Source organism: Centrocercus urophasianus, unplaced genomic scaffold (genome assembly GCF_019232065.1).
Source record: "Centrocercus urophasianus isolate 14NV4802_14NV808 unplaced genomic scaffold, USGS_Curo_1.0 seq_23, whole genome shotgun sequence".
NCBI classification, from domain to species: domain Eukaryota; kingdom Metazoa; phylum Chordata; class Aves; order Galliformes; family Phasianidae; genus Centrocercus; species Centrocercus urophasianus.
Window position 1 is genome coordinate 15,080,962 of NW_024884789.1, and position 27,132 is coordinate 15,108,093.

Genomic DNA, 27,132 nt, shown 5'->3' on the forward strand with positions numbered 1-27,132 from the left:
TTCTGCACTACTCCTATTCCCTTTATGTCATGAAAAGAAAAACCTGCACAATGCATAACTTCTACAGAAAAACAGCTTTAAACCCTACTACTATCACAGTATTTTACATAACAGGAATTGCTACATTCATCCCTCAAAGCATAGCTTACACATATGAGAAAATATAATAGAAAAAGCTACCCAGAACTGGAATAATCAGCCTCTAGTGCAAGGAAAAAGAAGTATTTCTAAACATTTTATCATATTATTACATTCAGATTCATTCTGCATAAATATTGTCCTGCTCAGTGCAATGCTTTTTCTGATCTAGATCACTGCTGAAAAGAGTTCAGCTTTACGGATGTCTGGTACTCATCTGTTGAGCCAAAAAATATAAAAAGAATGTTTGGTGAAATCTGTGAGACACCTGTTTTTCACATTCCTCTCTGCTCCCTGGAGCAACTTGTATCAAAAGAAAACAACAACGCTTTATGAACTTCTGTTTCTCCTTTCATGTTGCATGAGGAGATAAAGAACAGCTCCCCAGAGTCAACTGCTACTGCACAGACACAGTAACTGTATTTAACAAACATATTTTTAATCACAGAAGGTCTGCAAATGAAAATTCAGAAAAAAGACACTATACACAAAGATTATGATCAAAAGCATCTCACAACGTCACACAAAAATATCAAATGCCAGTTTAAAAACTTTTTTTTACCCTCTTTTCTCCAATAGGTGTGAATAAGAAGCCTGAGCTGTTACAGAAATGTTTAGCTATTCATAATATTCAACCCCAATAATCTGATTGCTAAAATACAAGAACAGCTACACATTTTAGCTAAATGCCTTATGTATGAACAGAACACCTTGCAAAGAAAAATAAGAGGTAGAATCATTCGTTCTCACATGTCATTCAGCATTATTTTAATGAGCCTTTCCATGACTTGCAATTAAGTCACTGCACAAGGAAAAAGTAACAGGCTACCAAAGGCAACGTGTGCACAAGCATACACTATGCTGTTTACCAAGCAGGCATGATAAAGTGAGTAGTAGGAGAAAATAACAAGCTAAAAGCATTCTCATATGCAAGGCAATTGTACCAACCTAGTAACGTGAAGAAATTTGTGATGATATTGGTGATTTAATGAATACGAAGGCACAAGTGTGTGCCCTTACTATTTAGTTGTATTAACTGCTAGGTTTGATTTGGTAAACAAATGAGCGGCAGAAAAAAAGTTACCCATCTCTGGTTACTCATATCCTTAATGTCAGAACTCTGCACAGGCTCACCGTGTCAGCCTACTTGAACTGATACATTCAAAGCCAGGTTGGCTTGTTCCCCAGTTTGCAGAAATCAACAGCACTTCCCATTAGAGACTTGTACTCAGGGCACAGCACAAGGAGAGTCAGCAGTCCTTGGTGATACTCAGCATTAGTAACAACCAAAGCCGTTGCTATGAAGGTCTACTTTAAAACAGCCCAGAGTGAGTTTTCATGAAAAAAAATGACAAAAATAAGAAGTGCAACAATTGAATTCAAATATTACAGTTCTGTAGGCATGCTTTTCTCTTCTGAAGACTGGCTTCAGCGTAATTTGAAGCCATTTCAAACGGCTCTCGAGCTTTTTGCAAGACATCCACTCAACAGGAACAATTTTCATGAAAGAACTTCCAAAGCTTCTAAGCAATCCACTCTATTCAGCAGTAACCTGAGTTCCCTTGCAGTTTATCCACTTGGTACGCCTGCCTTGTAAACTCCACATGCCTTCTATTGTTCCTTAATTAGTCTTCTACAATATATTCATCACACACAAAATAACACTGCCTGAAACAAGTGGTGATAACATTATGTTCCGACTGTTTATAGCATTACAAGAAATGCACAGCATGATTTGGCTTTCATCCAGATGCATTTAACTGCAGAATCCACAACTACTTGTTGGCATTTATTTCTGTCCTGTCTTTCACTCATTGACAGGAATGGGTGAAGATACTCCACACCAAAAACTTTACTGATGACATCCAATGAGAATCAATCTATGATTGAGTGAGTGCACTCAGACCGATACTGGAGGTTCTGCCACACACATCCTTGCATCTCCCCTAGTCTGCAGTAATTGGCTTTGAGCATGCTCACAACTTCTTGCAGATGTGTTTAAGAAGTTTAATATACTATAATAAAATAAATATGATTTTTCTTCCAACAGAGATATACACAGAAATATTTGCTGAAGTTTACAAAACATTTCATCGGTTATGCCTGCAGTTGGCTACTCCACTAAGCATGAGGATACTTTGTGCTGCAGCTTTTATCTGTCACAGGTGTGAAAAGGACAAAATTCCTTCTAAACAATATGCATATGAAAACTTTAACACGAAGTGAATTCAAGTCTCATCAGAAATATGGGTCCCAGCATAAAATCTTGGAGCTTCTCTAGAATTGCAATGCTATATCAGTTTGTGTCCATATCACATGCTGGCCAACATTTTTGCTACAGTGTTTTCAAAAAGAAGGAAATAAACATGGCTTTCAATTCTGACAAACAGTTAAATAGGTGTCCGTATTAACATGCAGCATTGTACTCACTTTGCAGTAGCATTATTTATTTCTTATAGAAATTGTGGCATCATTTCAGCATGAAAATACTGCATTACAAACAGAAAACACATGTAGCCATCTGAATTGAGTCTGGTAAATGGATGATGGGTGAGCCAGTTTAATAATTTCCGTGTAGTACAATAGGCTAAGTGTGATGACAATTGCAGTAAAATTAACTTGCAATTAGGAGCAAACCTTAAGATGTTACTTAGAAAAGTAACTGTAAAAGGAATCTTTTTTATGTGTTCGAAGGGCGGATTTGAAACAAAATGCTGTAATATAAAGTGAGGTCCTGGCTCTAACTATCCATTAGGGTGCTGTTGGTTTTGCTCCTTTCTACCAACAGAAGGAAAGAACAGTGCTCCAGTGCTATTGTTTTGCCTTCAAAAATGTCAAAGAGATTTGTTAAAATGTGAGCTGTTCGCCTTTATAAATTACACTGTATGAAGAAATGACGCTCCACACAAATCACTCCTTAGAGAGAAATTCAACGGGCCTTGGTAGGAGGGTACCATAAAAAGTCATTGCCTTTTGCAACCATTATCTTTTACTACAGTTCTTTGTAAGCATTTGCACCAAAACTAGAGAACACCTGACTCTGGCAGTACACCTTCAAACTGCCTTTAGCCTGAAGATGTAACATGGCATGCATTTCCCAGACCCCTCCGCCATTCCCAAGCATACACAGAATTGTTTACTCACAGCATTGAGCCAAATCCCCAAGAAACAGAATACAAAGTTCTCAGTGGCTTAAAGTACATCCTTTCCCAGATCCCCAAACTCAGCAGATTTGGGGCTAATGGTTCAACTCATCAGGGGGTAAGAAACAGCTGAAGTGAACAGAGGTACCACATCAGGGCCCCAATGAAATGAGTTGTTATTACCTAGCAACCCTTAGCTAGCATAAAACTGAGATGTATACAAGTTTTCCGACTCATTCTAATAATGTCAGCACACAAGCTTCTAATATACCAGAACACTTGAGTATTTGCTGGATATATTCTGCAGTTCTCAGTGTACTGCAGAATCTCTTCTCCTAAGTTTGGATTCTCCTACAGAACATCTTGTGCCTTTCTTTCATTACAGTTCCTCTATCAGATGTGTCTCTTTCTCCACCCCCAAATATTTTGACTGCCATACAGCCCTGCCAGGTCCCTTTCTTCTCCTCCTCCTTCTGAAGTCTGGAATGATCTACCTTGTTGTTTTTTTTCCTTTACACAAGCAGAACTATTGATTTTCTTTTTTCTGAGCCTGTGAGCCTTGCTTTGACAATCATGTAGCCATGCCACTGTGCTCACATTCCCCTGTTTAAATAGAAGCTGCTGTAATTCCCAGCCTGGCTCTAATACTATATGGCTTACACTTGTAGACTGTTCTTTCAACAGTTAACACATTTAATATACTGAGCAAGAGTTCATATAACATACAAATGGATTTCCCAAATTATCACAGTTCAAAGTCTTATCAGATCACACACTTTTACCCTTACATAGCTTACAGGCTTGATGGACTTCTGCTGACTGTAAAACAGGGGCTGTGCACCATTTTTTTTAGTCTCAGCAACAGATGCTGTACAGTGTGAATGACTTTCTATGAATGATGTGAAGTTAGGAAAATCAAGATGTGCATCTCAGTGTCTCTGGCACAAATACCACGGATGAAACAAAACCCTAAAGGCGCACTGCACAGTCTAGTAAGGAGCCTCTGTGCTGTAGTATTCCTACAACAACAAATTACCATCTTCATGAATAAAAGAGAGATTTCAGAGAGAAAGAAGAGAAAAAGAATATGAAAGGGAAAGTAAATACCCTCATGCAAGAATAGGGGATCTATTTTGAATCTATTGACAGCTGTGTTGTGCACGTTACCATATATTTTGAACACCGGGCAAACTTCCTTTGCTACTAAAATGACAAGGATTCCATGACAGCTAAACAGTGAGAAGGACCAAATCCTCTGAACCAATTAATATCACAGTTAAACAGTGGAGAGAATTACTTTGGTATGCTTCAACACACTGTTAACCCCTCATCTAAATAAACAGTTAATAATTGGTAGGGAATAGAACAGTTCCTTTAACAACTGATCTTTTAAAGATGGCTCACGCATTCTATTTAACTAGGAAGAAACAGAAATTACTGTAATGTACCAGGATTCAGAAAGCTGGTGCTACTCCTTGATTCACAATAAACAAGTCACATCATCTTTCCATGCCTTTGTCTCTTAGGCTGACAAGCTGAACTATTAAATGAAGTTGGATGTAAAATGGATGAAATGCGCTATATATGAACAAGATATTACTACCAGTGTGCTCTCCACTCAGGAAACCTACAGGAATGTACCTGCTTGAGTATCTTCCATATGGCTGCAGAGAAAACTTCCCAAGGAAAGATTAATCACTGCATCATATTATGCAACCTACAGTATATTTAAATGGAAATGTTCTAACAAAAGATTCAATCTGGATAAGTGTATGAGAGCTGAAAATCAAACACTTCAGCTGACAGTACAGAAATTTGTCTGTATCTATAATCTAAGAAGCAATCTATCTTCAAATTCACTGCATAAGTAACTTCAAGAAGGAGCATTCTTCACCGCAGAACACAGCTCAGGTCTCTGCATACAACAAGATTCACACTTTAATGCCTTTAGACCTCTAGTTTTACATACTTGTCTGAGCAACCGATTTACACGCAAGACTGCAACTGTGTCTAAAATACAGAGATACAAACAACTGACACTATGTCCATTGGAGTCCATTAGGAAAAACTTCAGATAGTAGGACAAAAAAAAAATCTTCCCTGTTGCTGTCAACATGTTTATACAACAGATCCTAACAGAACAGTCTACTCAGCTCTCTGTGCGGGATGCAAATCCTTTTAATGTTAATGATGCTCTTGGTTTACACTGTCGGGGGAGACAGACGCATAAATAGTGCATAAATAACAGTCATTTCCAAATTCTAGGAATTTCAGATACAGGCTTTGTCTGCACTACTTTTGAACAAGTTTGAAGCAAAACCACAAAAACTCATTCTAAATCTACATTAATATCACACTGAAGATTACAGAACTGAGAGAAAAATGAATTCTCTCAATCATTAAGGCTGGCATTCACAATTACAGTAAGGATTCCTTTTTAACTGATGTGCTGTTCTCTAAGGAACATACAGAGAACAGCAGATATGCATACTCTGACCACTCGTTTAAACAGACTGAATTGAGAACTCAATTTCTGTTCCAACACTGGATTTTGTGGCTTCAAACAGCCTTAGTGCAATATTGAACTTTTTTCTTATTTTCTTTCATTATGGAAAGCATCTTTAAGGAGACGAAAAGATCAGAGAAAATTACCATCTGAGCTGCTGAAAGTGACTGAGGAAGCAAAACAATTATTTTATCATAAATTAATAATTCAACTCAACTATAATCTATTATTGAGTGCTTGAAGAATAGTTTGTACTCAAGTGGACAGAAATTCTCTCTATAACCCATCTACTGCAAAAGATAAATTTAAGAGTAGTGTCACATTTTGAAAAATGTTACCTTATTGGCTGTAATTTTTCATTGTACCTGTGGGGACTGGCTGACAGCTCAACACTACAATTGTCCTTCATGTTGATATACTTATTTTTTTTTAGTTGAGACTGTCCTGGGAATATACTAAAAGTGATTTATTTGTCCCTGGACCTGCAAAAGGTTTCAGGCAGGTGGAAATGGATGTACAGCTCGCTGAGGAGAAATAAGAAATGAGCTCAGCACACTTATTTAGCCAGAAAACTAACAACCAGTGGGGAATACTTAATCACTTCACATTACAACTGAGTAAGACTTCTGATGGCTCGTCTCCTGGCTGCTTGCAGTGAAAAACCCAGCCAGCCCCGAATCAGCAGCCCACTGATTCACAATAATGAGATGTCCTTAGCAATCTGCTTTACACTGCTGTCCTCAGGAGCCAAACAGTGTGCTGCAGACGCTGCTGTGACTAATTTTCCTAATGAAATAACAACCCCAAGTTAAATTTTACTTAATGAGTGGTATTTAATGTTCTTCTTCCATGGCTCATAAACCTCCCACTTCAACAAATTTGGCAAATTCTAAGATATAGGTTGTGTACCTGTAACCATCCTCGGGACAAATCTGCGCTCTGTACTCCGTATGACTCCTCTAAATATGGGCTCAACCAGCAACAGGGCAGCTACTACTCCCTCAGACAAAAGGAAAGGAAGACTGAAGTTCTTATTTGAGCTCTGTAACAATTTTATCCATTCTCCCCAGAACAGGTTTTTGCTTAAAAACTGTAGATTTGTGTTTAACACAAGTAGGGCAAGCTTTATCACTATTTAATGAAATTCAGCCTTCTGGGCTAGTCCATTTTAAAAGCACCACCACTGCACATTGCAGTTTAACTCAGGCAGAAGACTGCTGGGCTCAGAAAGGTTGTGGCAGTCTGTCTGTCACAACCAAACACAGCATCAGAACCTGGCTCTATAAATAACAACACCACCAGCTCTCATTTGGTTCAGTTCTCAGCAGGTAACTGAATAACAATAGTAATTACAATCAACAAAGTCCACCTCTTAGTGAAAATACAAAAACTGAAACAAAATTCCACACAATTCCCTTTGTTTTGGGCTTTTCAATTTATTACTCTACATGTGCATGAACAAGTTAACTGCTACACACAGATCATGAACAATCCTTTTTCCTCTCAAGCCCACGTATCAGTACCTGCATTATTCAAGCAAAGCATCCCCAGTTGCACTGCTCTCTTTTTTTTAAAGACATAATGCAGCCCCAGTGTAGAAATACGCTGGTTTTGAAGGAACGTGTTCAGATAAGCATTGCACAAATGTGATTTAGACTGGAAAAACATACAAAAACAAACCAACCAACCAAACAACCCCCCAAAAAACTGAATAAAATGGGAGTAGAATTTGTCTTGAGAATCCAAGCGCATCAATGCAAATTTCAGGTGCCAGTCTCCACCTCAGAGTGCTGCATATCACGGAATTGCAGAATTGCAGGGGTTGGAAGGGACCTCCAGAGATCATCGAGTCCAACCCCCCTGCCAAAGCAGGTTCCCTACACCAGGTCACACAAGTAGGTGTCCAGGTGGATCTTGAACATCTCCAGAGAAGGAGACTCCAAACCTCCCTGGGCAGCCTGTTCCAGTGCTCCGTCACCCTCACCTAAAGAAGTTCTTGTGCACATTTGTGCAGAACTTCCTATGCTGCAGTTTCGGGCCGTTTCCCCTTATGCTGTCTCCACACATTTGCTGAAAAGAGTCTGGCCTCGCCATTCTGCCCCCCACACCTTAGATATTTAAAGACCTGGATCAGGTCCCCTCTCAGTCTTCTTTTCTCAAGGCTGAACAGACCCAGTTCACTCAGCCTTTCTCCATAGAGGAGATGCTCCAGGCCCTTCACTGGACTCTTTCCCTGTCTTTTTTGTACTGGGGAGCCCAGAACTGGACGCAGCACTCCAGATGAGGCCTTACCAGGGCAGAGTAGAGGGCGAGGATCACCTCCCTCCACCTGCTGGCCACACTCTTTTAGTGCATCCCAGAATCCCAACGGTCTTTTTGGCCATAAGGGCACGCTGCTGGTTCATGGCCAACCTGTTGTCCACCAAGACACCCAGGTCCCTCTCTGCAGAGCTCCTCTCCAGCAGCTCATCCCCCAGCCTGTACCGATGCATGCAATTGTTCCTCCCTAGATGCAAGACTCGACACTTGCTTGCGTTAAATTGCATGTGCATCATTTCTCCACTGCATACAAGTGAAGCTAGGAAGACATCACAACACATAACTAGCCAGTATATTTTCCAAGGTCTTTAGCAGGTACTCAGTTACACTGTAATCTCTGTATGAAAGTACTACAGATATGTAGTAGAAGACTATCTTCTTTTTTTTTTTTTTTTAATGAAATCAAACTAAAGAACAATCCACCGAGCATCATACTCACCAAAACCCATGAACCTCTACTGCAGTGACAGCTCACGTGTCCTTTTATGAGCAGGCATTCATGTTTACACAATGTCAAGTACAGCACCTATTACAACATACAATTTACAGAAGGACATAAGCATTGATCCATGTTGAAAAGCATATTATTGTGTCACAATAGTAAAGGTATGCCTGATTTGCAATAGCTTTTCACTTGCTTGTCCAAACTTGTTACTTAGGCTACTGACTGAAGAACATTTCACAGGCTCATTTTACAAGCTCATTTCTAATGCTGAATGCTCCTGTTCAGCAAGCATCTACTTAATTCTTACTTTAGTTCAGAACTTTTTCAAGGAATGTTTTCATCCTTCTGAAAACTGTTTTTCTTGCTGAAGGAAAAAAAATAGGCATTTTTATTCCAAGCTAGCTATGCTATTGTGAAATTACCTTTTGGAAAACCTACTTGGATGCAGCCTCCAGAAATGCATGGAAGACTTGGAAATGATAACGTATACTAAAACACTAAGATGAAACACCAGAAAAATTATCAATGTAATGTATCTGGAGATACTACTTAAAGTACATAAATTACATTACACTGACAAAGTAAGCTTGAATACCATTAGCTGTTATTCAGGCTTGCTTGGTGTTGTTCTTAGGTTTTGCAGTTACTGATTGGGAACACGCTTCCGTTTGTTTCAGATTTAGTAGTTTTATTTACCAAACTTTACTGCTACCAAATAATTATTATTAAACCCAAGTACAGTCATACAGATTCTACAATGGTATTCTAGTCTTTAAAATTATAACAGCACCATCCTCAGAGGTAGCAGCATGCATCTGAAATTTTCTGTTCTCCTGCTATACTTGGCCACCTTCAAATTTAGACCAAGGTAATTATGTGATTTGACAAGGGAAATGATAAGCATGTAGGTACTCATTTCAGCCCTGAGACTGTAATAAAGAAATACAAAGACTAAACATTTCCTGACAAATTAACTCTGTAGAAGCAGTCATTTCCAGCAATTCAAGTTATGTTAACCAAAGCAAAGCTAGAAAGACTAGGACACTGCTATAAAATGATCCTGCAAAAAAAAGAACAAATGGCTGAAGAACTACAGAGCAGCTCCACACTGCTTGTGTTCTGTGTGAAGAATCTGTGATAATTTACCTACAAAAATTACCATTCCTGTGTGCTTCTACTATGTTTTTAATACTTCCAGAAAATATCTGATATGACACCTGAGCTGTTGGACTACTGACTATCCCTGTTACGATGCTCCCAGGAGCAGCTCTTGGAGAGACGAAATAATCCGGGATGTCTGGCAATTCAGTAAATACCTTGATAATATTGGCTCCGTTCTGTTGCCAGCATAGAGCTCTTAGGGCAAAAAAGTTTTTTTGGGAATAAGAGTTCAACATTGGATTCAGTACTGTTCAAGGCCACTCAAGCAGATTTCAGGAAGTCTGCTGTTAAGCTTTTGAGCTCAGCACTCAAGCGCAGTGTGCTCTAAATACATGACCTGCATTGAACTGCTGCCCCAGCAAGCTGTAGCTATTATTCACTTCACCATACAAAGTCCATAGTATGGGAAAGCTGGATCTACATGATATATTAACTGCTTTATGAACACTACTTGCTTTAGGAGAGCACAGCCATTCAAACAATGCACAATACCATTTATCAAATGCACCTCACAAAGACATTTTTCAAGTCCTCCACCTCTGTTTCACCTAGATATGTTCCTTAGGTAGAAAAAGGAACAAAAAATAAGTGAGATAAAACTACCGTGTTTTCTGTCATTGAAGACTTTTCTCCTTAACTTCCATTCCTTCCCCAACAGGGCTCAATTACAACCTCTGTCCATGATTATCAGACTTTGCACGGCCTGTGTAATTAATACTGTATAGACTGACTTAATCAGTTGGAAAATAATTGCTGGGAAAGTGAGAAATGCGTCGCTATACAAATATAACATTACAGTTTTTCTCCAGTGCTTCTGCCTTGATCCCACATAACCTCACAGCTACACAACGAATTAATTGTCTGTTCTATTAGAGATTAAGAATAGGTTTTGCAGTTTCCTAATAGAAGCTATGAACAGCACAGAATAATTAGTTGCATCACATTTCTCATTTTCTTCTTTAATTTGCAAGATGCTAATGCTTATTCATTTTACATCTGATGAGTAGATATTCGGGGCTCACTTAGAAGAAAGAGGTGCAAACACTTATTGAGAGAACAAAGGAGATGCTTTCTTGACATACTAATATCCTACAGACATTCAGACGAAAGAATAAATGCCTGAGTCTCTAACAATGAATTTACAAGTGTACCTGTGCATGCATTCATGTGTTTACACATAATGTGACACTACTTGAAAAGCATTTTAAAAGTTTGCCATTATCACTTGAGAGACAATCATTTTAAAGACAGCAGAAGTCAATTTTTTCCTGCTTTGCTTTAGACACTAAGGAAATTTCTGAATGAGTAGGGCAAAGGGAAGAACAGTACGACTAGCACTGAGTCGTTCCATTTTGAAAACAGGCCTATTTGAAGTGTTTGAACAGGCCTTTGAAATGATTATTCCAAATTCTCTTTTGAAAATAAAAGATAAAATCTTAGAGTATAAAACACAGTAGGAATGTGGATTAAATAAATGATGGCATGACAAGGAGAAATTCAGCCAATGTGAAAAGAGTCACAGACAGGGAAGGCCTCCTTGAATGAACTGTGCCATCATGCATTTCCAGCTAAGCAGACCAGTGGGAACTTACTGAAACAAGAGGCAGAAAGAGATTAAAAGGAAAAAGGGTGAAAAGTATTTGGAAACGAGGCTTCTCCAGTCACTCAGTCGCTGCTTCTCACATCAACAGATTTTGCACGTTGCCATGTATAGAATTACGAATCACAGAATGGCTTGGTTTTGAAAGGGATCTAGTTTCACCCCACCATCATAGGCAAGGACATCTCATGCTAAATCAGGTTGTCCAAAGCTCCATATGTGTGGCATACGTGCAAAGATTACATTTCTTCCAATCAAATGGTCATTTGATCAGGGTTTGCAAGTAAATAATTGCACGGAGGATGAAGTATGGCCTCACAGATTAGTCTTAGAGGAGACCTAAGGCACCTGTGAGTGACAGTGCAGAAGAAATTTGTTCCCACATTCAAATTTGCAAGTGTATATTTACCTAACAAAGAGACTATTTGCAGAATCTTGTCTTTGCAACTTAAACCTCGTGGATTTAAGAAAATACCTGGAGTTTCACAGCTATGTATTTCTTAGGAAAAATACGTGCTTTGAATGACAGCAGCACAGAAATATTTGTGACCTTCAGCACTGCACTGTTGCACCTAACTCTAACAGAACTAGCTAGAAAGACTTCAATCTAGAACATCTATAACTGATAGCCAAATAAATTTAGAGTCTACCTGCTTGTTTTTCAAGTTTTTACACTATTACAGAACAAAAGGAAAAGAATATTTTTTCCATGGCTCAAAGTTGGTTCTATGACATTAATCTCTTATATTAAGGCTAGAATATAACAAAACTATACAGATATTCACATGCTCTAACTTTGAGGAAATTATTCTTTTCATTTTTCCTTATTTATAATACAGTAGGGAAAACAGTACAACTCCTTTATTAATTCCTGTTTAGGTTTTCATTCTGAGTCTGATTATTCTTTCTTGCATCACTTGTTTTTGGTGTAAATATTAGGAGGATTAACACACTTAAAATTTGTGAACAATCTAGAATTTCTTTATTTCTTGCTTGAAAAACAAGATGGGTCAAAACAAATTAAACAAGAAAGCTTCTTTTGCTTGTTTCATCCCATGGACAAGAGATTTTTCTAACTTAGAATACCAGGGAAACATAAAACTACAAACATACACTGCTGTGGGAAGAATTGAAAGATATCAAATACATTTTTGGATTTCACATGAAGTTGAAACCAGAATATAGTAATCATGAGAAACAGTCCTTTGATAGATATCGAGCCAATTAAATTCACATCTGCTAGAGAATACTCATGTGGTAAGTGATGACCAGAAGTCTGTTTTGAATTAATTGTAACACTGGAAATGTCATCAGAATCCTCAAGACTTGTGTTGTTTTTCACCATCAAGCTGTGAGCACCCATAACACCATGACAAGCCCATTTATTTGCAGTGGGAGAGATCTTCAAAGCTAACTTTTCAACATAACCCTCTCAGGATACATACTTTCATGAGTAAGAAGAGTAATAAGGACCAAGCTCCTTAGTAACAACACTTGCTAGTAGCCTAGTGAACTGCACAAACACTAAAAGCAAAGGGATTAAGGAAAAAGAAGGATACAGAAAAAGAAGCTTTGTATGTTCAAGTGAAATAAGGTCATCATTAAAACCTAGCCCAGTAATCCACAGATCAAAAATTATTTTTCTTATCCAGCTCTTTATAGAGCAAATATCAGAGCATAACCTGATGCTAGGGAAGTCCAGTGATGAGAGAAGGGACAGAGCAGGCTTGCTGTAAACCCTTGGGAGTTGACTCTTCAGCCAACAACTCTCAACTAAAGGTGAAGACAATGCAAGGAAGCGCTTTGGGCTTCTCTCTGATCCCTGAGAAACAACCTCCTTTACTGTCAGAAGGGAAAACAGGTCATAAACAGACCAAACTGCAGAGTCAGAAAGATAGGTTTCATTCTCAGGACAGAACTACATAACTAAAGAATTACACAAGATGACCATAAGGTTACATAAGATGACCATCGAAAAAAAAATAGGATAAAAATTAAAATCAATGACAACACCTGACTGCTAAATCCTAGTTGCAAATGCGGATTGAAGCAGCAGATATGTACTATTTTGTCTTCAATTAAAGTTGTGAGGAGTTCAAAAGTATGCATGAATTTAGATCAAAAAGCTTTGTTTGATAATGCCTTCTTCCCTCATTTTCTTACTACCATAAATGTTTTACTTGATCTAAGTGCCCAGGACATGGAGACAACAAGCACAGTTCCCATCTTAGTAAAGGTATTATTTATGTTTAACCAGATATTGATTGTGTTTTAACCATTTCCTTTCCTGCCCATCGGTGGTCATTATATATATTAATAATGAGATGCACCCAGTGATTTTATCAGGTTTACTTCTGTTTTGAATCCTAGAGGAAAATCAGGCAGCTGGAATGATATAAATGAATTCATTCTGTAGAAGGTAAGTATCTTGGCTTAGTAATTCATGTAATATTCACACACTTTTTAACATTGGGTAAAGATAATTTTTAAGAAGTAATGTTTTCATGCGTGAACAACTGCCTGGACTGATGAGAGCATTGGTATTTTCAACCAGAATCTTTAGCAAGATCATAAATAGCAATTCCAAAATTCCTGCTTTACATGACAATAATTTATAACTAGTTTCTCACAGTCTCACCAAGCAGTAGGCACATGTACTAAGAATTCTCTCTCATACACAGAAAGAAAATTAACTTAAATTCAACTGAAGTTTTTGAAAGCTGGGATCTAGTGATCTTTGGCTTAGTCTGAAAGCAGAGTAACTGTGAGCATTCATCACGGGTGGGCAGACCATCAAGCAACTGCTAAACCACTCAAGAGATACCTCTGTGCAGTGATAAGTGGCTGTTCTGCTTTGTATGTTATTATTCAAGATCTCTGCAATAATGGCACAGAGGTGGCAATTAGTATCTAGGGGGGGAAGTCAACCGGACTAACTCTGAGAACTACTTAACACAAATTTATAATGAGAGAATTATACAGTGTCAAGGGCTCTGAACATGAAGTATTCAAGGTAGATTCTGGGTTATTGTAAAAGCAATACAGTGCCCATCATAAATTAACACAGACTTGCTGCATATCCTAATTAGCAAGGTAAGTTTGAAAGGAAGAACTGAGAGGACAGGAAACAAGCAGTAAGACTAAGCTGGACTCCAAGACTGAAGAGAGTTGCATACTTCAGAGTAACATGTAAAAATATATTTCTACCATTTATTTACATGGATTTTAAAAGTGGCAAAACCAATGTCCATAATCAGATATAGCTCTCAATTACACAGATTTAAAACATCCCCTTTTATTGCACTCTGGCCACTGATACATTCCATTCTGACACTGCAGCCATCTCACTGGCATCCTCTACACAGCTCTGCTTTCAAAGGCCATAATAAACATCAGATAATCTTCCCCATGAAGCTCCACAACTCTTTCCATATATAAAAATCTGACTTCACCTTTTATTGTTATAACTAGACCAAGGTAGGTGTAATCATCTTCACCTCTTCCTTCCTTCAGACATTAGACAAACATTTTGCAACTCCCAGACAAAGTTAAAACAAACAGGACGAGATCCATTATTACCATAAAAAGTTACATCAGCTCTTTTGAGTCTACTGTATCATTCATGCCACAATACAGTTCACAAAAACAACACATCTGTAATTCTCATGTTTTCTTAAATTTCACCTTGGTTCTTGCCAATTGGAGCTGAGACATCATGGCCCATGCTTTGCAGAGCTGGGGCCCTGCAGCGTCCTTAAACCAATACACTTTATCCAGTCAGGTTATATCCATCTTCTCATCTCCATTCAGCTTTTTTTTTAAATGACACATAAACACAGCTCAAAGAACAAGCTAGTATGTAGAGACTATATTTCATCTTTTCTCCTGTGAGTCAACTTGTGGGTATTTTGAAAGGCTTTTGTGTGAGGATAGTTTTCTTCGTTTTAAAATAAGTCAGGAAAGAAAATCAGAGGAAATCACCCCAATTAATATCTAAATTAACTTTTCTTTTTTTTTTTTCCCCCCAAATTCTAACTCACATTCTTTGCTGAAAGAAACAAAATCATTTGCTTTCCAGATCTGAACAGTATTTATTACAGCAATCACCTGTCAGATCACTGACAAACCGAAGCTGCAAGCGAGGTTCAGGATATTAAAAAATAAAAAAATAAAAAAATAAAAAAATTAAAAAAAAAATTAAAAAAAAAAAAAAACTTCTGAAAATCCCCCCTCACTGGGTATTTTTTCTAAAAAAAAAAATAGAGAAATTCAACCATTTTTACAAAATGCCTGTATTACTGCAAAAAATGCACTGTGCTCTGGGACACACGTCCTACAGCACCACGTTTGGCTGAAAGCAGTGTGATTTGCCACTGACATGGTTCAGAAAGTCTGCAAAGCAAGCACAGATTGCTAATTTAGACTAAGCACATTCATAGAATTAAGGAAAATATTTGTATGCATTTAAAATGTTCAGAGGCCCAATTTGCCCTGAAAACTTAAGTTTTCTTATCAGTCTGGTATGCCTTATTATTTTTGTATTTATTCAAATTATTATTATTATTCAACTTATTAAAATTATTCCCCTATTAATACTTGTTTACAGCCGTACTCACTTTCTGAAGCAAAGCCAACAGATGCATTAACTACAATGTCAACTACACAGACAGCTCCTCCACATCAGAGAAGAGACAGCTTGGCAGGAGAACAGCAATCAGAAGAGCGCGACCCACATAGCTTTTAGTTAAAAACATGCCACCTTCTCATTAGACCCAGGCAATACTGGTAATGCAGCCCTACTTTTCTAGATGCTGTAGACATGTACCATCTAAGATAAGGAGCCTTATTAAAAAAAACAATGCATAGGTATTTCAAGAAAGTGTGCTGAGCCCCCTTAACCAGCACAGACACTGTAGAAGTAGGACTCCCCAGTTACCTGTGCAAATTATCAGAAAAGAGATTACAATCTAGAAGCAGACGTTACTGAGAAGGCAAAGAAATGCCTTCACATATAGAGGGAGAAATAAAAATGCAAAGCCCAGCACAAACAGAAAGCAGGATCCATTGCCAAGAGCAACCCGAGGAACACACTGAATGAAACCCAGACTGCGGGCACCCTGTGGGCTAGAAAGAGAACTGGAGATCCAGGAAAATCCTAATGTTCCGCATTTTTGTGGTAAACAATTCTGATTGGCTTTTCTTCTTCATTCCTGTACATACATGAACTTCATTAACAAACACGCATCTAAAAGGCGCTCGAGGACAGATCAGTAATTGCTGTTTTATAACAAATCAGAACTTACTGAGAAAATCTTCTATAAAGACTCTGTCAAAACAAGTCCCTTAAGGATTAGCAGGAGATAAATCCTCTGTCAGAGAGATTTTTCTCAACAGCAGTAAAAAGGTTTCAGTATCAGAAGATCTCAGAAAATGTGCTTCCCTCTCAGAAGAGCCATCTGAATGGTGCTGCCTTCAGAAGCATAGATATTATTTTTTCCCCTGTTGTTTTTATCCAAGCCCTAATTTTCACAAGAAACACAGAATTTGGCAACTCTTCAAAGCAACAACATTGATTTCTTTTTCTTGTCACTGGTGGTATTATTAGCCAGGACAGTGCACTTCGGAACATTTGCCCAGCATGAGTGAAAGGCAATTAACAAGCCCTGAACTATTTCAGAAATGTAGCCTACATTACAGTCATAGAATACCTTGCCTGGGGATTACATTATGCCTGGAAAATACACAGAGTTGTTTGTTGTTGTGGTGGTTTTTACATTTAAATACACAGACTGTACAGAGTCTTGTTTGTCACACAATTCAATGTTTGTGCTTTCACTTTATAAGAAATTTTGGTTGAAGATTGGTTTTAAACAGTCAGAATCTTGACACATGTCAAAGCTTTTAAAACTCAGTTTGAGAAATCAATATTTAGCATGCTGCCAATGAGAACCCATCATGTTTATTGTCTTAAAATAATGTGGACAAGTCTTTCATTTGGATTGTCACTTAAGCTTGCATCAGTAACAGAATGCATCTGTCTCTGCACTCTGAGCTGTTGTGAATTAAATAATTGCAATCAATTTGCACTACAAAAAACAGAGGATTTTCTCAATAACCAGAGAACTGACCAGCGATATATGACAGTACGATTGCATTCACCTCCTGGACCAGAACTGTGAGAGAGCTTTTCCCAAACTGTTTCCTCGTTAGAGTTTACAAAGCTTCTCTGGACTGCTTACTCTTGGCACTAATTGATAGCAAGATAGAAATAATATGCATGTCTAACTTGGGAATGGATCCCCCTATCTGCCAGTGTTTATGTTACTCAATTACTGTCCAAAATTTCTCATCACAACTCCTTTTCAGAACTGAATATATAAAAGCTTTAGGACATCAAATTATGTACTTCTATAGCCATTAATCCATAGTTGGGGTAATCTAAAAGGTAAAAATGCTTTTGTTTTAATATGTCATATGCTGGTCATTAAGGAAAAGAAGTGACTCTTCATGGAATTGAAGCCTTTTCATCCATCAGAGAATTTGCATTATTAGCCATGTAGAAAGGGAGAGCTCACCCAGCAGTGGTGTAAGACCAGCTATCACACACGGAAAGTATCCTTCTACTGCAGGCAGCCAAGCCTACCATGTGTATTGTTTTGCTGTACTGCTTGATTGAAAAGCTGTATACTATGTAAACAAGTCACAGAACTACTTGTGTGGTCCATCTACTTTTGCACCCATCTTCAGCTACTTCTAAAAAGCATAAACTCATAAATGCTATCATATTCTAATTCTGCAAATCAAACAAATGCATGAGTCTAATTGATTTAGCTGATTGAATTCATGATCTGAACGTCAAGCTTATGCTTTTTTGCCCTAAACATCTAATGCAAACTACTTTTATCGTTATCATCTCAGAATGCTCCAGAGTCCCAACTGTAGAGCCTTTCAAATACAGCATCCAATACAGATATAAAGCTATGTTCAAAAATAACTAACTTAACAAAAGTTACCTCTTGCTATTTCTTTTTGCTATGAAAAAAAAAATCTATGGATTGATCATAATCCAAACGTGTTCAGCACTAGTGATTACAGTTGCCTTGCTTAGTAATTCTGGAACAGATGCACCACAGAAAAGATGCTCTTTGATCTCATGCAAATACTTCTGGTGTAAATGCTGATGCACACAATCCCAAAATTAAGTGAAACTGAATTCCAAACTTTAGACATTACGACCTTTCTTTAGCAGCACATATGAAGTTGAAAGATGTGCTCTCCCTTGAAAATGCCTGCTCTTGTTGATCCTGGGAAAAGAAACTCCTCTGGCTACTGACAAAAGCAACTAAGAGACTGTCAGCAAAACCTGAGTCTCCAAATGGTGTCATTATTCCACAGGCATGGCGTCATCAGAAACTGCTGTACCACACAAACTCACTTCTCCTGTCTAATAGGCTGTGTGCACAGACATTTACACCTATAAGCTACAGGCAGCACTGGCACTTGCCGTAATTGTAGGGCATTTCTAAAATGAAAATGATCTTGGCTGCTCCATCAACCCATACACTTGACACCTTCTGCAAATGAAAAAAAGAAATCTGAAGAATTTGCACAAGTTACAGATTTAATTTGCACATTCTTTTTGTAGCTAAAGGTTGCCAAACCAAGATCTAAGTCTGGGAAGTGCCCACTGCTGCTAATACAGCCAAATACTCATAAATACAGTATTGGGAACAGTTATATAGTTACGGACTGACTTATGTATCTATACAAGAAACTCTTGAAGGTGTTAATTCTGTAGGTTCGAAGGCAGTAAGAGAAACAGGCTTATCAAAAACATTACGAGTTTTATCACTGAAGAGAATTTTATCAAGAGGTTAGGTTGGACCTTAAAGACCACGGGCAAAGACATCTCCCACTACACAAAGGCTGCCCAAAGCCCAACCCAATCAAGACCTGAACACCCTGTGGAGCATCCACAGCCTCTCTGGGAAGTCTGTTCCGGGTTCTCTGAGTTTAGCACCTGTTTCCAGCTCTGACAGATTTATTTCATTATCTCTAGATTCCCCTCCTTAGTTCAGAATGCACCTAATAATTGCAGGCTCTTCTGTATAACTTGGAAGAACTTATAACTAGTTTTCCTCAGCTGGAGGCAATTGCCAAAGTTTCAGTCTTTTTCAACATAGCCCTTTAAAAGGGGAAAAAAAAAAATAACTGTGGATGCGAGACAAGAATTGCAATTGTAAGATATTCAGCAATTATCAATTTACATGCAACTTCCTTAACTCGTTTATTCTGTAGGCAAAGCAGAATTCTGGTTCTATTTATACCACTACCATTTTAGTAGACCTACTGAAATTCAGATGTAGATTTTATTTACTTACATAATATGCAGCACCTTTCTATGTGACAACAAGGAAACAGTCAGCATGGCTTAATGATGCTTCATTAACAGAAAGCACATACTCACAACTCACTTCACTTCTGCATTCTAGGGAATATGAAATGCTCCCATATAATTCATATTTCTATGCATCAACACTTTCTATAAGTGTTTGTTGAACTACAGAAGTACTCAAGACTTATGGATTTTTTTTACTCTTGTGTAAGCATTTATTCTAATACAAATTGTAAAGACTTTGCATGAGCTCTTTCATTATATATCTTCTATAAAACGTTTAGTGATGTTGCATTTTTTTTTATAATTTACTACAAATATATTTAGTATAAATAACTATAATAAATTAATTGTTTGAAGAAGATAATATATACTGTTACAAGGTAATTCTTTCTGTAGCCTAAATTTGACAGCTGTAATCCTGGCACTTCTTCAGAATTTTCCAACAACAACAAAAAAACCATCAAAAAACAAAACCAAAACCAAAAAGAACAAACTTCTGAGCCAATGAGTTATAAACATCATTCTCTATTGAAGTGTAATGAACAGAAACCCCAAACTGTCAAGTACAACACAGTAGCTTTGTTCTAATTGTAAAGCTGGATGCCATGCCTCAAAAGGATCCCACACGGCGCAATGCACATTCCCCAGTTACTTCCATCCATATAGCACATTTGAAGTGCTACATGCTACTCCATACTAAGATATGTTTTTCTTCAGGCATCCCTAAGGGAAATCAACTAAAAATACTTACATTACTGTTAAAGATGTTGACAACATATATTTTAGCCAGCTAGAAGTTCCAAGTTCTAACCGTTCAGACATCTTCTCTTTGAAATCTCTGCTAATAAAAGACACTCACTGAAGAAACATATCTGTTGCTTAAATTTAAACCCAGAATTTACAGAGTCCTTCTCTGTAGCGTAATTCCTTGGGATGATGCTTGAAAATACCACCTACTTAAAATTCTTTACTTGCACACTAGCCAAGATGACACGCAGCCCTAAAGGCAACTGGTTGGCTTGAATTAAACAATAAAAGATTCATTAACATTCCTTGAAACACTGACAATTCCTTGGTTATTCTAAAACTACTTTAAAAACATGAAATCAGAGAATTATCCTTCTCCTTTTTGTAAGGCCAAAAACTTATTCTAAGTTTGCAGAATAAATCACAGACTTCAGCTGTTTTTCTGAATGATCATTAAGTTTACATACTTATCAGGACATTTGATAATTAATTTTCTGAAACATGAATAATTCTGCTTTCCACAAGACAGACTTTAAAAAGAAAACTCCACTGCCTCAGCTGTTCAACTAAAAACCTTGCAGCACACCATAAATTAGTGAGGTACATTTAGACTTTAAATGCTGACCACTCCATTTTCATTAGTGGACAGCTGTTCAGTTCCTAGTCCCTCTAAAGCATACTTCCATTACAGCATTAGCACAGGCAATTAATATATTTGCAAAAGTGGAGATTTGGTGTAACAGAAAACTCAGAAAACTCTCTCAGATTCCAATCTCTGTCTCTCCACAGCAGCTGCCACGATCTTCGTCTCACCATGACTTCAAGGAGTGCATCTCCTGGCCTTGCTGTAAGCTGTGACTGTTCTGTCTCTCTAAGCAGCTCGGACAGTGTGTTCTTATGTCACTGACGGCACCCTCTTTGAAAAGGGGTCAGAGTACTTGGGGATGAACGACTTTTATCCTGACAACTCAACCAGCAGCCTAGTTCAGGGTAGTTTTAGCTAGACCTGGTTGCAAGCGCCCATCAGCAGGGAGAATCATGTGCACGTAAAGAATGGGGATTAGGAAAGAACCAACAAAAATCCTGGCAAATTCCAAGTGAAGCCAGGTTGTTAGAAACTTAGAATTTCAAGTACAATTTAGTTGCAGTAACACCTTTCTCTGCAGTGATTCTTACAGATGAAAAGATACAGCCGACATGACCTCCGCATGAAGATTCAGTGACCACTGGAAAAGTTCTAACGTTCAATAAAAACTTTAGGTCCGAGTTACAGTCTTTTCCACAGCCAGACAACTACATACTCTAAGATTGTTACAAATCAAAATAAACGAGCATTTCAGTGAGATAGAAGTCTCCTCATGCTGTTTTTAAGACCAAGTCCAGCTAGACAAGAGGAAACCACATTTAACGTGCTCTGACAGAAGCAACTCATTTTTCTCTTGGCAAATCCCCCCACAATGAAACTTCAGGACAAAATAAAGCAATATAAGAACCTCTTCATGCTGCCACCTGGTGGGCTTTAATGATAACACCATCCACGCTTAGCAAAATCCAGAACTGTCAATCAGTGAATTTCTCTGCACCAGAGAGGCCCACACTAGTGTGGAGTTCTTCTTCTGTCACTTTCCCGTAACTTTTACACTGAATGCAGAAACCATTTTCAGCAGTAACTTTGCTCCTAGCTGTACCTGCAGTAAGTTCAGCAACACACCTGTATAAGAAAACTATAATTTCATCTGTTTTGTGTTTGTCAAGATTGCTTCTTTGCTCTCATCATAAAGGAAGGCTACTATGAGTCCTTCACACTATGAGTCCACTTCCACAGTTGGTCTGTCTTTTGAGGTACAGCAGTTCTAGACTAGGTAGTCTTTCAAAAGACCTACTGCCACCATTTTCTGCTCTTCCTCCCAAGATTAGAGGTGAAGGACATGAGATAAAGATCAACATTATTTCCACTGTTTGTAATGAATTTACAGCACGGATGTTTTGAAAGGGGATTCAGATACAGTGAGCAAGCTGCTCTGTGCTGCATATTATTTCCACATGTGATTTTTCCCATTCACAGGGAAAACAAAAAGGTTGTGCCTGTATACTGCCTGTATATAATCTCTCCAGCTATTTTCTCTCTTTTCTTCTGGTAACACAAAAAATGCTCTGTTTTTTAATAAAAGGGTGAACCAGACGAATGAATACAGTTAGAAATCTCTGAAAAAAAACAAAACAAAACAAAACAAACTGGAAACGTGTCCCCCAAACGCAGCAGCAGGCACCCAGGCAAACAAACAGCAGCTGGCAGTGACCAAGCAAATGATTCAATCCAATATAGATGTTCATTAAAAACAAACAAAGCCGAAGTCAGAACCCTTTTTTTCTTTTCAGTGAGGAAAGAAATAGCCTATTACTTGTAAATTTAAACCACACGTTAGAAAAAAAAAAAAAAACACAACACTTTCTCCCCACATAACTAGCCAGCTCGGTTGGCCACTTCAAACATCTCATATTACTACTAGCTAACCAACCATGTAATTCTAATTTGTTATCACAGAGCAGGTACTGTACATGCTTATTTAGGCCATCCACATGACAGGGTAATTTGTAGTTATATAATTTCATGGTAATTATAGTTGGAATTACTATGTACAAACTGGGCATTTCCAGTGTAATTACCAAAAACTAGCTACTAGAGGCTCAGTATTGACATGATTAGTAGAACCTTTACAAAACAAAGTATTATGTAAGACTGACTTAGAGGTTGTTTTTCCCTCCTCCTTTAGCACTGTAATTGACAACAAGAAAGCAGAAAGAACGAAGCCAACATTTCTTTCATGTGGGCGGCACTTACCTCCTAAGAGCAGATTTACAGTTGCTGATTCTGCTCTCTCCTATTTGTTACTGAGAATGACAATATTTTCAAATGTTAACCCTCCAACAAAGAGTTTGACTTTGCCTTCATGTACCTTAATTGCTCAATTTCAGTAAGACACCATCACTTCTTTTTGGTATCTTCATTACGACAGCACATATTTTTTATTTGTGTCACAGACACAGTAATACTGTTCCACAGCTTGTGGAAAAAATCAGTTTCAAAGTTAGAGAACATTTTACTAACTGTATCTGACTGATTTATGCAGAAGTGGTCTAAGAATTAAAAGCCTCCTAAGGCTACTTAAGTTCTGTGAATTGCAGGTAACTTGGGGACAACAATTCCCAGTTCATAGTCCCATTTGTGGGATCCTACTCACATGCTTACACTGTTTGAGACCCAAGGGTTGGAGCTGTTTTTGCATGCTGTGACAGTTAATATCAGCATCTGGAAACAAAGCAATGGGCATGTGCAAATGTGCAGGGAATCAATTTGTATTTCTCAGTGACATGATCAGTGAAAAATAAAACTGGGTGAGTCTATAACTGCCCCAAGGCAGTAAAAGACTGAACAAGACAACTGGTGAATAAAAAAAGCATTTTTAAATTATGTCTTTCTATAAAGGACAGAGACAAGATACCACCATGTGTGAAATTCCCTTTTCATCAATAATAAAGGAAAAAAAAAAAAAGTTTGCATAAGGAAACTTGAATATAATATTAAATGGGAATTATTTCAGTACAGCTTCTCATCAAGTGCAGATACTCTACCATATCCACCACAGGCAATCATATAAAGTCATCTGTTAAACTGGGCGCAGGTCAGATTCTGGAAAACTGACGGCTAGAGAAAACAAAAGGACTGATGAGGAAGCAGCAGCTCTTCAAGGTTATTTCAGTCAAATGCTTCATCCAGAGACCTGCTTCTTGTGCTTAGTAATGTGGCCCAAATTACTACAAGTAATTAACAACTTTCAAAAATGAGAAAGTTACCTGTCAGTAAATACTTTTAAAAATTACTCTAATATTGTTCTGTGAGCGTTATTAAAAATAATAATAATAATTTCATACCCTTGTCTTGTAACTGAAAATGAGGCCAGTTGGCTGGAGAGAAAATGCTGCAGGAAGGACACAATTACAAAAAGACAAAAGATTTTGCTAAATGCTCCATTCCCAATCATGGCACAGAGTTCAGGGAAGGGGTTCAGCCTAGCTCAGTAGAACTGTGTGCCAGCTGTTTTTGAAACTGGCTGCTGTACATTGCCTGCTACAGCCTTTTTTCCCCACCTAATATGTTTCTCTCAGACTTCTGCTGCATGTATGGTTTCCCTCTCTTTGCTCATGCTCAACATGCAACATTCTGCTTCCTGGCTCCAGAAGCTGCTGCCCGTACTTTGGCAACGCAGTACAGGATGTGAAGTATAGAAGAAGGCCTATAAGCAGCATTCAGTGCTTAAAGAGAAAGGAGAGAAAGAAGGGTGTGCATGGTGCACTGCAGCGCTGGACAGGTCCTCCAGCAAGCAATTTAGCAGATCTCCAGACTACAATTCAGCCCAAAACAGAACATAAAAACAGTCTTGTATATTTCAAGGTTAAAAGTAACTGGTGTGGAACTGCTGCTTCACAGGACAGTGAACTCTGCCCACGTGAGTTCCCCCTCATGCCTTGACTTTTGTGCAGCTGCTTTGGAGCGCAGGGTGGGCAGCCCTCCCTGCCCAGAGCAGTGCTGGCACTGCGCCTTTCTGGGCAGCACCAAGCCCGCTTGATGGGCCACGAGGGAGCTGGAAGCCACCCATAGATTGCTGCCACTGGTTCTCCTCTGCTCTGAACACCCCTGCTCTCCAGACAAAAACAGCACCAACACTACAAACTCATTTTTGTTATTATTGATTTGCCCCAGGCCAAGTCAATATCCATCTCAGCGAGAGCAGGAAAAATGCAGCATCTTCCCCTGGTAGGATGAGCACAGGGGAGCTTGCCCCTGCACACAGAAACACCTTAACTGCCTTCACATAAAGGAGTGCAGCTGTGCTGCACCTGAGCAGCCGGAGGTGGCTGCAATTCTCAGAGTTCTCAAGGTGTTCATCAGATAGTGTTGTGAAATCTTACTCTCTCTAGGCTTCATCCTTGAAAATAATTGTTCTGCCAAAATATGACATCAACTAGGAGTGATTGTGAAGCACGGGGAATTTTCTCTGGTAACAGAGGGCTTTATAGCATTTGGTGTTGGTCTAGAAATATTCCAGTTTTTCACAGCACATCTGCATCCTTCCTTCTCATCCACTACGACATCAGAAGACCACTCTTGGCAAAAGAATGTTAGGGAGAAGCAGGGACAAGTAATAGTAAGAATATGAGGTATGGTGGAGGCTAGAGCGAGAAACTGGACAACCCAGGAGTTAAAGCTGAAAGTGCAAGACAGACGTGCACAGCCTACCAGCACATCCAGGGGGACCAAGCCTGAATGCTCCTGCGAGGGCAGAGCATACTTGCTACAGTTCTGAACTGACACCACACAGCACTGAGCTGTTTCCAGTGACGAGTATGCATATGTATGTATTACTTCACCTTTTTCTCCTCCTTTTTTGTTCCTTGGTTTGAGTTCCAACCTACTGGAAAAGCACTGTACAATGCCCCTGCTGCGCTACAAGTCTCCTTTTTGGTTCAATTAATGAGCCATAAATAACACGATGAAGGTGTCAACAAAGAGTGTAATTTATCATAACTTGTCACAGGGGCGATTCTTAGGAGGAGAACGCTCATTCGCAGTCTGGCGTAACACACAAAGATTTATTCCTTGCCTAGTACCTCCCTCTATTCCCCAGGCCTGCCAAAATTTATCTTGTGCTGGAACCCTCACAGGTGCACCGCTTTGACAAATATGCTGTGAAGTCTGGTATTCATCACAGGCAAGTCTTGGTTGGGAAGGAGGCAGCAAGAAATAAATTTGTTTTAGAAAGAAGGTGCTTGTGATTCAGTGTGCTCAGGGGCATGGGGAAAGGCAGACAGGCTCATTATTTTTAACCTCCCTCTGTCTACAAGAGAAGAAAATGAGGTAATGTAGTTGATGTGACATTACAATCCCTGACTTCATTACTTGCTGCACAGTTAAACAAGCAGCTAGGTAATCTCTACTATGGCAGTCTTATTGAGCTTCATCTTCTCACACTTGCCACCAATAGGTAAGGCAACTGATGGCTGCCAATGCGTTTTGTTCGTGGCTAACTCATTCACATGAATGCCCCAGTTCAAAGCCTGTTCTTGCAAAGCCTAACTGAATTTAAAGACACTAAAACCATTTTTTGATTCATAAAGCAACACTCAAAGGTACTACAGTGAATAAGAGAAGATTCTCTAAAACACTTAATGTCCTGAAACTAGAAGGAAGCTTCTGCTGGGGTAAAAGCTAATACACTTACAGTACTCCAGATCTACACCGTTACAGCTAACACCAAAGCATATCTGTCAATTAGTATCTTCCTTGAAACACTTGAAATGCAATATCTACAGGCCTGAAACATACTCACAGATGCAAACAATGGAAAATATTCAGCAGGTAAGAATGAGATCAGTTTCAGCATTACTTGAATTGGAGGTCTGTAGGAAGGCATGATGCCTTTCCTGCAGTGGTCTGAACCAGTAATGAGGATTTACTGCCAGTGAGAACTATAGTTTGACATCCTGAGTCCAAACATGCCTCAGTTCCATGAACACTGAGACAGATTAGTGTGAAAGCAATTCTATTTGGGATCATACATTTAAATAAAAGATCAAAACTACCATATCAGGATGATACGTGCTTGCCAGTTTTCT

The 27,132-nt window shown here is 38.6% G+C and overlaps 1 protein-coding gene across 1 annotated transcript in view; it reads right to left on the bottom strand.

Annotated features, from left to right (window-relative positions):
* Positions 1-8,581, bottom strand: part of RORA (RAR related orphan receptor A) — a 199,688-nt gene extending 191,107 nt beyond the window's left edge. The window contains exon 1 of the mRNA XM_042824179.1: positions 8,546-8,581. Coding sequence (XP_042680113.1) covers positions 8,546-8,555 — 10 coding nt within the window. The 5' untranslated portion in view covers positions 8,556-8,581. The remainder of the gene's footprint in view (positions 1-8,545) is intronic.
* Between the last annotated feature and the right edge of the window lie 18,551 nt (positions 8,582-27,132).